Source organism: Vulpes lagopus, chromosome 4 (assembly GCF_018345385.1).
Source record: "Vulpes lagopus strain Blue_001 chromosome 4, ASM1834538v1, whole genome shotgun sequence".
Lineage (NCBI taxonomy): Eukaryota > Metazoa > Chordata > Mammalia > Carnivora > Canidae > Vulpes > Vulpes lagopus.
Genome location: NC_054827.1, coordinates 115,732,140 through 115,749,296, shown reverse-complemented (window position 1 = coordinate 115,749,296; position 17,157 = coordinate 115,732,140). Strand labels below are relative to the sequence as shown.

At 37.9% G+C, this 17,157-nt stretch overlaps 1 protein-coding gene across 2 annotated transcripts in view; it reads right to left on the bottom strand.

The window, feature by feature from the left end:
• ADAMTSL3 (ADAMTS like 3) overlaps window positions 1-17,157 on the bottom strand; it is a 340,042-nt gene that overhangs the window by 153,672 nt on the left and 169,213 nt on the right. For both annotated transcript variants that reach the window (XM_041752919.1, XM_041752918.1), the window contains exons 8-9: window positions 11,779-11,853; window positions 4,907-5,064 (exon numbers count right to left, since the gene is read on the bottom strand). In XM_041752919.1, the coding sequence (XP_041608853.1) occupies window positions 4,907-5,064; window positions 11,779-11,853 (233 nt within the window). The remainder of the gene's footprint in view (window positions 1-4,906; window positions 5,065-11,778; window positions 11,854-17,157) is intronic.

Below are 17,157 nucleotides of genomic sequence, written 5' to 3'. Positions count from 1 at the left end.
TTCCAGATACCTTCCATGCCACTTGGGGGCTGAGGGAGCCTCCAGACAGCTGAACTCACAATCTGTGCCTCACCTCTTCACGACCCTAAAGCCAATTTCATTCCGAGGTAGCTTGCCCAGGTTGTTGCTGATGGAAGCAGGTACTCCACAGGGCATCTTCCTCTTGAGGTTCTAGATGAAAAGTGGACCAAAAGCTCCTTTTCTGCCTTTGCTGTGAAACCTAGTTAATATTCTTCCCTGCTTCAGAGAGTGACTGCAGTCATGACATGTGTCTCTTTGCTTTGCCTCCTCCTGCCTGTGTCCTCACACATCCTTGTGGGACTCCCCTCATTATGGGGTACACTCCTGACCACAGGGTGCTGAGGACACAAAGCCCAAGGCTCCGCCTGATGGGGGAATGGGCATCCCCTCTATACCAAAGAAGACACACTTAGATTTAGTCTCCAAGCTTGGCTCCTGACATTTCTAGAAGCTGAATCAATTTAGAAATAGCCTAATTTCTCTCCATAATTCTGATTCTCAAGACAAAAGTCCACACTAAAGAAGAAGAAGGAGGAGAAAGAGACAAAGAAGAAGGGAAGAAAAGATCTTACCTTAATAATAAAAAGTTGAACATAAATGTATTTATGGTTTACACATATAATTTAGCTGTGAATTCTGAGAACTACTAGGGCAGTATTTGAACTGCTTTCACTGAAAAACTCCCCTCAACAGACCACATGACAGCAAATATGGAGTGACACTTCAAAAGTCTCTGCCTCTGTGATTAGCAGCAAACTCTCAGGTTGAAGGGAATTCGGATTGAGAGGCACAATGAAATAGGTAAATTTTCTTTTCTATTAGGCATTGGTATGGGTTTAATCCTGTTCTCCCCCCCACCCTGCCACCGCCAAGAGATATGCTCACATTTTAACCCACGTTCCCTCAGCACATGATCTTCGTTAGAAGTCGGGTCATTGCAGATCCAGTCAAGGTAACTGAGGTTATTAGGGTGAGTCCAATCCACTAAGGCTGGGGTCCTTATAAAAAGAGATATTTAGACAGGCGGGCCCCAGCCGAAGATGATGTCACGGCCGAGGGAGAAGGCCTGAGGGGGGCAGAGGGAGGCATGGAACAGACTCCCCCTCTGCCCTCAGAAGGAGCCAGTCCTGCCCACACCTTGATGGTGGACTTCCAGCCTCCAGAGCTGTGAGTATGCGACTGTCTAACATGGAAGCCAGTTGAGGGTACTTTCCTGTGGCCTCAGGAAACTGACACAGGCACCAGCCCTCAAAACTATGTCTTGCTGTGTTTTGAAATACCTGTGAATGTATACATGTAGTCACTGTCTGCAGCACACTACAAGGCGAGAATCCATTCTCTGAGATAAAGGAAAGCAGGAAGTTTCAAATCCTCACATCCCTGCATCAGTCAGATGTGCTATTGTAACCCCCCAGAAAGAAAAGGGATTGTGTAAGGACAAAACAGAACGTGGACCTAGGGGAAACTGAGGCAAGACTTGCCTCACTGAACATGAGTGCGAAGAGCAATCAGAAAACATTTTCCTACAGACACACAAAATATCTGGCGGGGAGAAAGACAAGAGACATCTAGAACACAAAGGAAGATTTCAGACCATGAGGAAGAGGAACTTCATTCTCTCCTGTAAGATGGATATGTTGTCAAAGAGAGGGAAAGCTACCAGCACCATTAAAAATAGTGAACTACGGAAAGAGATGTCTTTACCAAAGCCATTTCATTTTGTTCTCGTGGGCAAACACTTAAAATCGATATTCACAAGCCTCTACTTGCAGACCCTCCAATGCACAGGGCATTCCGCATGAAGTATTTGATTGGGACTCTCTACTGCTACCTGGTGGCAACATACACACATTTAAAAAGCCAAATAAGAATACTTCAGGGGCTCTAATGCAAAATACCATGTGCTGTGACAAAGGTCATCCATGAGAAACACATCATTTGGGAAAGGATACATAATGAGAAACCTACTGGGGGGAAAAAGTGCAATTTTCAAGAATGGCCCAATCATGAAAACATAGCTTCTGAAAAAGTAGAAAAAAAATTTTTTTGGTCTCACTGGTGCAGTGATTGATAGGCTTTACAATCTGAACAATAACCACAAATGAATCTAGCATCCCACTGATGTCTTCAGAAGTTACTCATGATGTCAGAATACAGTGTTTTTCAATGGTCGGTTTATTAAAAGTCCACGAAGTAAGGTCTTATCTAAGACTATATGAAAGAGTGTGCCTCAGTATCCCTTGGTGTGCCGATGACTGTGCTACCTTGGCACTGGGTGGGCAGAGCTGTTCTCCATTCTGCATCATCAGGTTGAAGCCAGGTGTTCTGTTTTTAGACCAACTGCTCTTGGTTGATTCGAATGGATAAAGAAACAGCGAAACACATGGCTGACCATCATCAGCGACCTTATATGCACTTTTTACCTCTCACTCAAAGTACAGCCATTACTTGATTGTGTGATGAGCCATAAACACATGAGTGGAAGTAGAGCTCCCTACCTTAGCAAGAACACAGGCTGCAGAATACTATGGTGCTCCAAGAAAAAAAGAAGAAAAAAGAAAAGAAAAAGAAAAAGTAAGATGGAAAAGTATATTTCCTAGAAACCCACATTATTTGGACAAGCTTATAAGTCAGGGAAAAAACAACATCAGAGTCATTCTTGCTTCATCACAGTGTCTGATTTTGCCAAATTCTCTCCCACCAAGTGCACACCACATTTGGGAAAGCAAACGAACGGCTGTAGGCACGAAAACCAGGCTCTAGTTATGCGTGAGTCACACAGTTGTGTGTAACACCTTCTCTGATGGACATATATTTTTGAAATCTTTCAGTTAAGAGAGATCAAAAGCTTCCCAGTGGTTGAAATTAAAGCCCAGAATTGTTTATAAAATCTGAGGAAAACAGAACCCAGAGTGGAGAAGAAAACAACACTAATTTGGACTTGAGCAAGGTGCTACTGAAATGTATTCTAGTAAGAAGTGGACATGTAATTTAGACAAGAAGGTGTAAAATAATTTTTAATTATGCAAGTGATATGTGATTGTATTCTTCTCTTTAAGAATTGTTTTAAGTATTGGAGTATTCTAAATGATCTAAGCCAAGATCACTCCCCATAGCACCTATCCCCTCTAAAAAGAAGCATTGTGTTTTCATGTTTTCAGTTTGGAGTATATCCTCTCAAATCTTAAAAAATGTATACACACACACACCTACAGAAATACACAGTTTATGTGTATGTGTGTTTTTATGTATGGTATCAATAAACAATATGCTTTCCATGCTGATACTGCAACCAAACAATATCTTGAAATGGTCATCTTTGTGGCTATTCCTCCCAGTCCATCATTTTATTAACAGCTCCCATGCAGAGATCTCCAAGTTGACTTGAGAAGAACTCAGGTTGTCTAAGGAGAAATGAAAAGAGGACAAGAAAAAAATATAAGGTGCCTGTGTGCATGTGTGCATGCGTGTGTATGTGTGTGTGTGTGTGTGTGTGTGTGTGTGTTTTATTACTTGGAAACCAAATGGGAAAACCCTAAGAGAGCAAAACAAGTACAGAACATATGCCTAACAATGAGAGAACAGAAGGAAAGACGGATTACAGTTATGGCTTCCCAAAAAGCCTTTTACAATGCTATTGTCCAAGAACAACACTGGGTTGATGCTTTAAGGGTCTGACACAGAAGTCACATAAGCGTCTATGCATGGCAGGTAATGTGAACGACACTCTCTCCAACTATGAACTGGCACTTGTGCCTTCAATGCTGGGAACACAACAGGGAGCAGTGTGGACGAAGGCAAATGAAACAGTGTGCCCTGATGGGAAAGCCACCGGTATCCAGCTGCCGCCAACTATTGCTACAGACAAGTGTAAGCTAGTAGTCAGACCTTCCCATTTTTAAAGAGGAGTGGGGGGCAGGGAGGGAAGCCTGGCATTTTTATGTTACAATCCTTGATTTTTAAATGTTGACCATTTAAAACGCAAAATTTCAAAGCAACAACACTGTGCCCTCAACACTTGGCTGGTCCCACCATAGGCAGAACGTGGAGCACGGGACATGTGTCTTCAATCAGAAACATTCTTTGACAAGTTAATATACGGAACACACAGTTCTTTTTGAAGGCACTGGGTCTGTGTATGGGTAAAGCAACTCCTGGTGATCAGGGCTACTTGTTTCCTCCATTTCCATTCAGAATGGGTCTCCAAAAAGGGATGGGACAAAACCACCCACTGAAACACCCTTTCCTTTTTTCATGTGTCAGGTATTTTGAATTTTATCAGAAGAAGTATCACACTGTGTCACCTTAGAAATATATTGCCCAGTACCTTTCGTATCCTCTGAGTGAGGAAGGATGCACCCTGATTCACCCAGAGAGGGACACAGGCCCATGGTTATGCTCAAGAAGACTTCTTAGAGGAGTCCCTTATGACCATGACCGACAAGCACGCGTAATGAGACACAACTGAGGAAATGAAGAAGGAAGGAAAGGACGAGCCTCTGTCTTCTCTGCTGTCCTCTTGCAAGGAGAGAGAGAGAGCATGCACAGTGGCACAGCACCCGTTTCAGACGTGGAGCATTTAACCAGGGACCATTTTCACCATCTAAAGGTTTACAAGTGAATACAATGGGAATCTACAAATGTAAAAGCAAGCTCACCCCTATAAAAGTGAAGTTTGTTTCTTAACTAGTGGGGTTAAGGAGCAGACACTGGAGAGAGAGATGAACCATTTTTAGGAATCCACTGCCACGATGGAGAAATTAATGGTACATGCTCTGCACAGAAATAATTACTGATGACGTCCTGCTGAACAAACTCAATTTTTTAAAAATTCAAGATGTGCTGAGCTTCAGATGCAGGGCACTGACGAAGAGTTCCATCCTACCTTGAAGATGAAATCAGCCATTAGAGGTCCTGGAATCTTAAAAGTCTGCCTTTCTGAGCCCTTTTGAAATTCAACTGTGGTATTTTCTATGACAAAAACTCCCGGGCTGTTAAAGCTGTGTTCTCTTTTGCTTCCTTGAAGTGTTTTTGATTCAATAACTAAAATTTAAAAAGAGAATTTAAGTGAGAGGACTGTCTTCAAAGTATTCTATTTCAAAATAATTCATCACAGATATCAGCATATGATATCAACACAATATCAGTATATTCACTTGGTTTACATTGACTCAGATTGGTGGAATACATATGTAAGCCTTTTAGTTGTCCACAACTAAAAATTGGTTAGGTCCAATTAGGTCTATTCAACTCTTTGGAGCCATTTCTACAATAAGGGGAAAGAGAAAATGTCTCTTTCTTCATACTTTTTCATAATACCGCTATTACTCAAGGTAAAGACAGGTTACTCATTTCATCTAACCGAGAAGATCTTAAGCATGGTCTTTTATTTAGACAAAACTGCCATGAATTTTAAACTTGCTTTTTTAAAAACATAAACTTTTCGTATTGAAATAATCATAGATTCGCAGTAAGTTGCCAAAATAGCAGAGGTCCTATGCACTGTTTATCCAGTTTTACCCAGAGGTATGGTTATGTCTTATGTCACTGGAGTATAACATCAACAGCAGGAAATTGACATTGGGGCAAGGTGTGCATTCCTATGCCATCTTCTATCACACATCACCATGACCGAGACACAGGACTGTTACATCACCACAAAGATCTTTGTCCTGCATGTTACCTCTTCACATAAACTTTATATGAACAGAAGGGCTTTTAGAACTCCTACAGAAAAAATGTCAACAGTTGGACCAAAATAGCATTTCTACTTTATTTAAATGATTTTTCATTCCTCCTCTTTTTTCCTCCTTTCATTTGATAAATATCACTATACTTGGTGGACCTGGTCTGAGGTTGAGAGGGGCAATTTTTGTCAATTAAAAAAAAAGGCACAGCTAGGGGCTGGGGCATCTGCAATTTCTGACCCCAACTCTATCTCTAAGCCTTGGGTTTTCACAGCCTCATTTCTAAAATGTGGAGTCAGAGCAGACAAACTCACAGGTCCTCTTCTGTTCTGAAACCTACACTTGATTTGCAGATATTCAGTGGTTCTTTGACCATCTTGAACAAAGGACACAACAGAACCCGAACCCTAGGAAAGGGGATAAAACATAACAAAACCATTTTGCACTGGGGGCTGCAATCTGCATGCGGCTGTGCTTGGCTGTTTTCCTTTGATTTGCCTCTGCCCCTGGAGCATCTGCAGGAATCCAAGCTCCCTAGACAGACTGTATAACAGGCATTAGGAGACATCCCTGATTATGCCTGACAGGCAGGCTGGGAACTTTGCTGGGAAAATTCAAAGGCTGGACATGAGCTCCTTGATCTGCAGGAGTCATTAGCGGTCGAAGAATACTGCTGGCTACTCTCAGGCACACAAAACCCCAACCATGTTGGCCCTGATCTCCATGACCACAGTAGGTTTTTGGAAAGTGTGAGATTAAATTCATTTCCTAGTTCCAATGAAGATATAAAACTGAGTGTTATAAAGTGAGCTGTCAGTAAAAATGAGGTGGGAAACTAGAGATGGTAAGAAGGCCCTACCCTGAGTGGATTATCCCTCTAAAGTAGAGGAGGAGATAGAGTGAGCATTCCGGCAATATCGCAACACAGAGTGAAGCTGGACAAAATCCATCCTCGTGGAAGGCCTGTAAAACACCAAGCTTCTAGATGGAGGTTCAGCCTGAAATAAGTTGACTAAGTTCAAATGATGTGCTGTGCTGGGGTAGTGATGGCTTCAGCACGGTCCTAGCCTTCTGGACCCCAGCGTCCGAGTGCCGTCGGGCTGCAGACAGCAAGGGTATTAGAATCTGGAGAATCAGGGAGGAAGGGAAGATTAGTAGGACAGCTACCCTCTAAAACCAAAGGCCAGCATTTCTGTTAGTCTGGTCCTGGTGTTTTGTCTTTTGGTGTCAAGTCTATTCCATTGGACAGCATCCAAGACCTTTAATGGCAAGGACATGAGAACTCAAGCAGCAAAGTCAGTTGTTAAGTGCATGTGAATTATCCAAGCCACTCTTTTCCTCCACTGAACCATATGCTTATGATAAAATGTCTTCACTGCAATTCTTTCAAAAAGGCTTCCAGCTCTAAAGGTCACAAACACCATTTGCATACATAGAAGGTAGAAGGCAGGTGCTCTGACCTCTGAGTCAAGAAATGGGAAAATAAAGACAGGGGAAGTGATCTTATGAGGGTAGAGTTCATTGATACAAACGACTTTGATCATTGCATTGACAAAGTAACTGTGATGGATCCCCAGGTGATATGGAGGTCAATGTAGTTTTTCAAAAGTTGTCATTTTTGCTGATGGCAAATCTGCCTCCCCTTAGTGACTATGCCTCTTAAAATAAATAACAGAATAAGGGTTTGTAAAAACCAACAATACAGATGATGCACTGACTTATTATAAATACACATTTTAAGTTTTGTTAATTTCTTTTCTAGCATTCCACTGTATTTGACTGCAGCCCTATGTCATGCTAATATATAATTCATGGCTCGTGAGACTTGCACACACACGGTCCTTGAACTCTCAGAGCTTTCCCTTTCCCCTCTGTGGTTCTGCAGCAAGAGAGCTCGTGCTGGGTGGAGCCCCCAAAAAGTCTATTAAAATATACACCACTGTGGGAAGCAGAGGGTATGGCCCTTCATCTCTGCTGTCCACTGCCAATTTCTTTCCCCTCTTCAGCCTTAAAATGGTAAATGGTGGTGGGGTCGCAGAGTACGGTCAAGAAAGACATAGTATGTGGCCTCGGCCAGATAAAAGTAGAATCAGAAGTCAGAATCCTCCTAAATCTCCCAAATCTTCACAACTCAAGTCTATAATGGTGCCTTTAAATATTTTGGTCCATCCCATCTTTAAAGATGATGAAAGCTTTTGCTGCTTCTAGAGGGAAGGGTGTGTACAGAGAAGTACCAGTCCAGGCTTCCTTCAAAAGAGACAGCCTCCTGCTCACCATCCCCAAAAGGTCTCCTTACATTCTAAGGCCATAAAAGTATTGTTGGGTAAATGTAAGGAATGTTCGGCATAGGTAAGTAAGTTATAAATACACCAACTTAGGCTTAGAGTGTGGTATTTTACAGCACATGGGCACATCATCCAACATCCATGTCCTTTGGTCATTATGCATCTATGTTTATTTTTTTAGAGTTGGCCCTTCGAACAACATGGATTTGAACTCTGCAGATGCACGGATACAGGGATATCCTTCCTAAATACAGTCCAGTACTGTAAAGGTATTTTCTCTTCCTTATGACTTAATCAGATTCCCTTCTCTCTAGCTTACTTTATTGTAAGAATACTATATCTAATACAAATAATATAAAAATGTGTCAACTGCTTATGTTGTCAGCAAGCCTTCTGCTCAATAGCAGGCTGTTACCAGTTAAGTTCTGGGGGGAGTCCAAAGTGTTACACATATTCTCCACTGTATAGCAGTTGGTGCCCCTAACCCCCACATTGTTCAAGGGTCAGCTGTATATGTCAATGTGTGATCATCAACAGGACTTTAGAGGACAAAACAACAACATAAATGATTCTTCCTATCAATAATGGAGGTTTTCAGTGTATGGCGTCTTGGCTTCTCAAGTCTACTGTTAGTGAAACACATTTAATGCTGAAGTTTTGCTACAATAAAATCTCTTTTGCAGGAATCTTCTTATTGCTTCCATTTTCGAAGTTTTAGAGAAATTTGGAACTATGTAGTTGGGATAATGCTGGGGCCAGGTGTGTGACAGGACTGGAAATTGAGGATCTAAACAACTCTAGGCAAACAGATAAGACAGCCATTCCAGAAAGTGATCTTACCATTGTTGGGTATTCCCAGTTCTTCATGATATAGACTTTTGGAGGGTTGTAGTTAATACAGACCTTAAAAATGATTTATTACAGCAAAGTAACCTTTATTTCAGGAATATATCTTTGTTTCAAATAAAAAAATTAAGAAAACAGTTGTATAAATCAAGAAAATAAAACCACTTCTATATTTAGGTGTTCAGAAATGTTAACTAAATCCTTTGTAAGTGAAGCCAGTTCTATTCATCAGCAGAGAAGGGTAACTTTCAGAAACCCTCCCAGAGCCAACTGCAAGATGGTTTAGAGGAGAAATATTCCAAGCAATGGTTCTGTCACCTTTGGAGAAATGGGAATGTTTATGAGCCTTGTTCTTGGAGCAGTGCCAGTTTTGAAATCTAAAGTTATGTTTAATATGCCAGAACATATTTGCATGTAAATGAATATTCTGTCTCCAAGTATTCATCTTTGCTTATTCTGTTGACTGTCTACTTATTCTGGTTTTGCAACTTACAAACTTATTTTTGGAGCTGAAGTTTTGGGAATTGCCGTTAGCATCATGAGAAAATTAGGTCCAGTCACTGAATATTTTTTAAACATCCTTTTGATATGCCATAAAATTCACAAGCCATGAAATTCACCCATTTATAACATAGTTTAACGATTTCATTGTATTCACAGAGTTGTGAAAACATCACCATGATCTAAGTTTAGAATATTTTTGTCATCCCCAAAAGAAACTCTATACCCACTAGCAGTCATGCCCTCATGTCCCCATCAACCCAACGTCCCCCAGCCCCAGACAACCACCAGTCCACCTTCTGTCTCCATAGATTCGCTTATTCTGGACATTTTATATAAATGGAATCATATGTGGCCTTTTGCAACTGGCTTCTTTCACTCAGCTTCGCGTTTTCAAGGACCATCCATGTGGTAGCATGTGTCAGGGCTTCATTCTCTGTTATAGCTAAATAATATTCTACATATGCCACATTTTATTTATCCATCCATCAGCTGATGGACATTTGGATTATTTTTACTTCATGGTTATTATAAGTAACTCTACTATTAATATTCATCACCTTGTACTTCTGAATAACAAACTGTATATTCCAATATAATCCTTCAAATGATTCACAAAATTTGGACCTGAATGACCTTTTACCTCTTTTCAAAAATACAGTTCACATTTACAAGGATGAAGATTTACTCTCATCAAGAGCTATAGGCTTTAAGCCATTTTAAAAAGCTTAGAAAATGTTTTGATGTTTCCTTACTAAGAAATCCTTGAATACAGTGACTTAGGATTGTAAAGATTTTAGTATTTTAGTTAAAAAAAAATGGTCACACCCTTTTAATCATAATTGATAAAGTTAAGGGTTAAAAAAAAAAGACTTTCAAACAGTCATTCACCCTTATAGCTCCAATATCTTTGGATATTGGAAGCAAGATTTTCTCTTGCTTTTCTAATTGCAATAATAATATATTACAGAATTTCTTGTTTTTTCAAGATTTTAATCTACTGGGGTGCATGGGTGGCTCAGCAGTTGAGTGTCTGCCTTCAGCTCAGGGTGTGATCCTGGGGTTCTGGGATCAGGCTCCCTGCATGGAGCCTGCTTCTCCCTCTCCCTCTGCCTCTGTCTCTGCCTCTCTCTCTGTGTGTCTCTCATGAATAAATAAATAAAATATTTTTATTTATTTATTTATTTATTTATGATAGTCACACACAGAGAGAGAGAGAGAGAGAGGCAGAGACACAGGCAGAGGGAGAAGCAGGCTCCATGCACTGGGAGCCCGACGTGGGATTCGATCCCGAGTCCCCAGGATCGCGCCCTGGGCCAAAGGCAGACGCCAAACCGCTGTGCCACCCAGGGATCCCCAATAAAATATTTTTTAAAAAAGATTTTTATCTTCATTGTTGGTGATCTTAAACATTTTTACTTAAACATTTTGACATAGACTTTTCTTAAAGAATATTTCTAGTTGGAATATTACTACTGAATTCAACATATGCAAATACACACACACACATACATGCCCATGCATGCACACACACACACATACACACACACACACACACACACACACTTAAAATTTACCAAAAACACAAGATGTTTGTTGCCCAGAGAAAATTGTATGAGTCAAAAATCTAGGATGATGGCTCAGGAAAAAATAAAAGGCAAACTATGTAGCATTTTGATCCAGTGGACCTTGATTTGTATAGCTTTAAAATAGTTATAAGTATTGTTTTGTACTTTTATGGAAAGAGACGGCTGAACTCAGTAAGCTTCCTCAAGGCCAGGGAGCTAGTCTTGGCAGAGACGCATTCTCCCCTGAAAGAGACTAAGAAAGTCCTGTCTCTGGCCACAAGAAGACCTTGGGAAAGAAGCAGACAAACTCTGTTATTTCCTGTTCTATTAGGTCCTAAGAGACCAAAAACAAAGAAGAGATGCCATCTAACTTTGGCCAAAGAAACAATATAGTGGCAATCTTCTATCATTTCAAACTCAATATTCTGGGAAACCAGTATTTCTTTTTGCTGCCCCTGTGCCTGAAGTTGTGATGTGCTGGCAACAAAGCTTATACTTTTCAGCTATCATCACTTATATAGTTTGGTGTTTCAAAAAAAGTTTCTTTTGTCCCACACTTTTGAAATCTCTAGAAAACTCTTAAACCCTATTCTGCTCTCCACATAAAAATAGTTTATTTCCCATACAACCTGATTTCCTCTCCCATGAGGAGGTTAATCCTGAACTGATTTATTTCCAAACACTGGGGCATGAGAATAGAAAAGTTCAAGGTATTGATCATTCCCTAGTGATATAGATGATTTCAGAGTGGTCAGCAAAATCCTTGAGATATTTTCCTATCTACTCATTAACACAAAGAAAGGGCTTTTTTTTTTTTGGCTAAATAAACTATCAGGAATTAAAAATATGTTAGGATTAAATTGTACTTACAAAGATGTGCTGGTCCTTTCACTGTAATTCTTACACTTCGACTTCCCAGAGGAACAGCAATTACATTTTCTTCCCCTAGGAAAGAACGCAAGGCAAATGTAAAACTTGTGCACGAAAGGCCTATCAAGATAAGTAAGTCAATCAACCCGGAGGCATTTGCAAAGGGCTTTTTAACTACACTTTCATCTTACAGTCAAGAAATCCCTGGAAAGCACCTACTGTTTATAAGGCATATTCATACTACTCATAATTTCATTTTAATGCATTAAAATAAAACATTAAAGAAAAGTTTATCTGCCTTAATCCCTCATCCACCTGCTTTGATGGGGGTGGGTCAAAGTAGGTCCCTCAGGATGAGTCTGGTAACACCCATTCACTTAAGGCTGCTTTACCCTACATGAAGGTAGAGTTGAGTAGTTGTAACCAAAACAACATGGCTCACAAAGTCTAACCTATTTACTAACTAGTCAAGGCTCATATATAGAATTTTACTCAAGTAGTCCTTGATTTGAACATTAAGCCTGTTTCTAAATGGTATTAGCATATTATCAGTGATATGGTTTACATCAAGCAGATGTTTTTGTTTGTTTAACTTATAGAGAACAATTTTTTTGGATAAATTCTTGGGTGAAATTGTTGTATCAAAGGATGTTACTGTTTGCTGACTTATCTGTAAGTTTTTATTAGATGAAAATATCTGTTTACTATTGAAAATTTTAAAACACAAATAAGCAAGAAGAGAAAATAAAACTTTCTAATCTTGCTACACAGAGATCATCACTTCTAACACATGGATAATAATTCTTTCCATATTTTCTGTTTGTTCCTAGCATACATACATGCAATAAACAAAATAAGACAATGAACACTATTTAAATGTCCATCATTGTGGGAGAGATGAAACAATGATCTACCTATATTAAGAAATACTTTACTAGTGATAAAAGTAATGATAAGAAACTATAGGACTTGATGTGGAAAGAAAGCTAACATATGTACTGATGAATAAAAAAAGAAGTTAAAATATAATAAATATAGGCAATTATTTCTTGGATGTAACACCAAAAGCACAGGCAACAAGTGAAAAAAATAAGTAAACTAGACTACATCACAAACTTTTGTGCATCATAGAATACTCAGCAGAGTAAAAAAGCAACCTGTGGAATGGGAGAAAATATTTACAAATCACATATCAGATAAAGGGTGAATATCCAGAACATATAAAGAACTTGTACAACTCAACAATAACGACAAATAAATGATCCAAAGTAAAAATGGGCAAAGGACTTGAACAGACATTTCTCTAAACAGAATATACAAATGGTCAATAAGTGCATAAAAACATTCTGAACATCACTAGTCTTCAGGGAAATGCAAATCAAAAAAATAATAATGAGATCCTACTTCACATCCATTAGGCTGGCCATTATTAAAAAAAAAAAAACAGAAAATAATCCTCAGAATGAGGAAAAATTGGAATGCTGTGAACCACTGGTGAGAATATATAAAATTGTTCAGCCACTATGGAAAACAGTTCCTCAAAATATTATATACAGAATTACCACATGATTCATCAATTCCACATCTGAGTTTATACCCAAAATAACTGAAAGCAGGGATTCAAACAGATATTTGTACACCTGTGTTCAAAGCATTATTTACAATAGTCAAAAGGTGGAAGCAACCCAAGTGTCAATCAACAGAGGAGTGGAAAGCTATTATGTGGTACATACATACAATGGAACATTATTAAGCCTTAAAAAGGGACAATTCTGACACTCGCTATGTAACATGGAAGAACCATGAAGATGTTATGCTAAGTGAAATAAGTCCATCACAAACGGATAAATACTGTATAATTCCATTTGTATGAGTAGTAAAGTTCACAGAGACACAAAGTAGAACAGTGATAGAGGTAGGAGACAATGGAGAGTTCTTGTTTGTTTAGTTGGTACCGACTTTCAGTTTTACAAGACAAAAAAAGCTAGAGACAGATTGTGGTAATGGTTGTATACCAATGTGAATGTATTTAATGCTACTGAACTTAAAAATTATTAACATGGTAAATTTTACCACATTAAAAATGCATGAGGTATAAACTCATTGCGAAGTACATGTGTTTAAGTATTGCATTTTCATTTATGTTATTTATAGCAATATATACAATATATAATACATCATATTGTGTGTAAATGCATAGAACAACAGTGTATACACATAATATGAGAATGCATAGCACTGTGTAAGTGCATGTTAGTAAATAACAGACTGCAATTTTAATTTTTTAATTTTTTAAATTCATGGAAGAGTTTTCACCAACCCTTTGACACTGGTTACCTCTAGGGAAAGAAATGAAAGTTCCAGGAATGAGTGGAGAAGAACATAGTTCTATATTTTTAGTTTTGTATAGTGACAATGTAGTGATGAGTTAACTTTTCAAATGCAGTATTAAAAAGTTAAAAACATTTTTTACAAAAAAAAAAGATAGAAAGTGAAAAAAAAGGACCAGGGCCCAAAAGTTTTACTGGGAGAGTTTGCAAAACCTCAAGTAAACAGGTAAGTGCATAAAAAGAAGACTGAAAGGTCCTTGGTAACGTAACTAAAATAATTCAGATACTCAAACCAAACATAGCACAAAAATAAACACATGAACCACATCTTAATTATGACTATGGATGTATAAAAACAATAAATAAAATAAAGCAAATTAATTCCAGAATTCTATCATAAGAATTATACATCATGAGCAAACAGAATATATCCTAAAAATGAATTACTGACTTAACATAAAACGTATTAATGTCTAAAAAAAAAACTTATTAATGTAACTGGTTATATCAACATATCAAAGAAGGTGCACATCATGATCATTTAAATGAATATAAAAATGTGTCTGATATAATTCAGCATATGATAAGATTCCCCTTAAAGCTAGGGATACAACAGAAGGAAATATCCTCAATTTGATAAAGAATCAAAAGCCATGAGCAGATTTCATGGTGAAACATCAGAATTACTTGCATCATAGTAATAAAACAAGGATTATTACCACCATCTTTTCCACACTTTTCTGGAGATCCTTATCCCAGTCAATGTAATTACAAAATAAATAATTTATAGGAATATGTGTTAGAAAGAAACACTTTTAAATACTATTATTTGCAGGCTGTCAAATACAACTTCAAGAAGAAAAAATCAATTACAGGCCAATATCCCTGATGAATATAGATGCAAAAATTCTCAAAAAAAAAAATAGCAGCAAGCCAAACTCAGCAGCACATTAAAATGATCATTCACCATAATCAAGTGGGATTTATTTTCACAGGATACAAGAATGGTTCAACATACACAAATCAATCAATGTGCTACATCACATTAATAAAATGAAAGAAAAGAATCCTATGATTATCTCAATACAAACAGAAAAAGCATTTGACAAACTTCAACATCCACTCATTATATAAAAAAAAAAAACATCTTAGCAAATTAGGCATAGAAGGAACATACTGCAACATATTAAAGGCAATATATGACAAGCCCACAGCTAGCATCATACTCAACGGTAAAAGGTTGAAAGCTTTTCCTCTAAGAACAGGAACAAGACAAAGATGGCCATTCTCACCTCTCCTATTCAGCACAGTACTGGAAGTCCTAGATAGAGCAGTAAAGCAAGAAAAAGAAATAAAAGATATCAGAATTGGAAAAGAAGTAAAATTGTCTCTACAAATGACATGATTTTGCATAAAATTGCCCCCTTGAACAATGCATAAGAGCATCAACCAGTCACGCCGTCAAAAATCTGCATATAACTTCCCCTAAAACTTAACTGCCACTAGCCTGCTATTGATCAGAAGCCTTACATATAACATAAACAGTTGATGAATACATATTTTGTATAAGCATTATACATTGTATTCTTACAATAAAGTAAGCTAAAGAAAAGAAAATGTTTTCGAGAAAGTCATAGGGAAGAGAAAATACATTTATAGTACTGGACTGTATTTACAAAAATAAAAATCCACATATAAGTGGATCCATACAGTTCAAACCCATTGTTGTTCATGAATCAACCATATCGAAAATCCCAAAGATTTAACATACAATTAACATACAAAAATCAGCAGCATTTCTGTACACCAACAATAAATCTTCTGGAAAAAAATAAATTGATGCCGTTTACAATAGCATCAAAAATAATATTAGGAATAAATTTAACTAAGGAAGTGAAAAATCTCTGAAAACTGCAAGACAGTAATGAAAGAAATGAAAGAAGATACATATAAAAGTAAGGGTATCTTATGTTCATAGATTGGAAGAATTAATATTGTTAAAATGTCATTACCACCAAAGGCCATCTACAGATTTGATCCAATCCCTATTAAGATTCCACTAACATTTTTTACAGAAGTAGGAAAAATATTCCTAAAATTTACATGGAACCAGAAAAGACCCCAAATAGCCAAAGAAATTCTGAGAAGGAAGAACAAATCAGGAGGCATCAAACTCCCTATTTTCAAGCTATACTTTAAAAAATGCAGTTACTAAAACATTATGGTATGTTGGGGCACCTGTGTGGCAAAGTCGTCTGAGTGTCCAACTCTTGGTTTCAGCTCAGGAGTGATCACAGGATTATGAGATCAAGCTCCCTGTCCCCACTGGGCTCTGTGCTCAGCTTTCAGCAGAGAATCTGCTTAAGATTCTCTCTCCCTCTGCCTCTCCCCCCCATGCTCTCTTACTCCCTCTCTCTCAAATAAATAAATCTTATTTAATAAAACAGTGTGGTATGTCATAACAAAAAAATAGACCAATGGAGAAGTATCAATAGCTCAGAAATAAACCCAAGTACATACAGTCAAGTAGTATTTGACAAGGGAGCGAAGAATACTCAATGGAGAAAAGACAGTCTCTTTAATAAATATGCTAAAATAATTGGATTTTCACACTTAATGAAACTGGATCCATATTTTACACCACTCACAAAAATTAACTTGAAATGGATTAAAGACTCAAGTGTAAGATCTGAAACCATGAAACTCCTAGAAGAAAACACAGGACTACATGCTCCTTGACATGCATCTTGGTAATGATTTTTTTTATTTGACACACAAAGCACATGCAACAAAATAAAATATAAACAAAAGGGACTACATCAAACTAAAAAGCTTTTTCACAGCAAAAGAAGCCATCAACAAAGTGAAAAGGCAACCTACGGAATGGGAAAATATATTTGCAAACCATGTACCTGATAAGGGGTTAATATCCAAACTTTATAACAAACTCATGCAACTCAATTGCAAAAACAAACAAATAAACAAAAAAAATTTAAAATGGGCAAAAGACCTGAATAGTCATATCTCCAAAGCAGCAATCTGGGCAGAA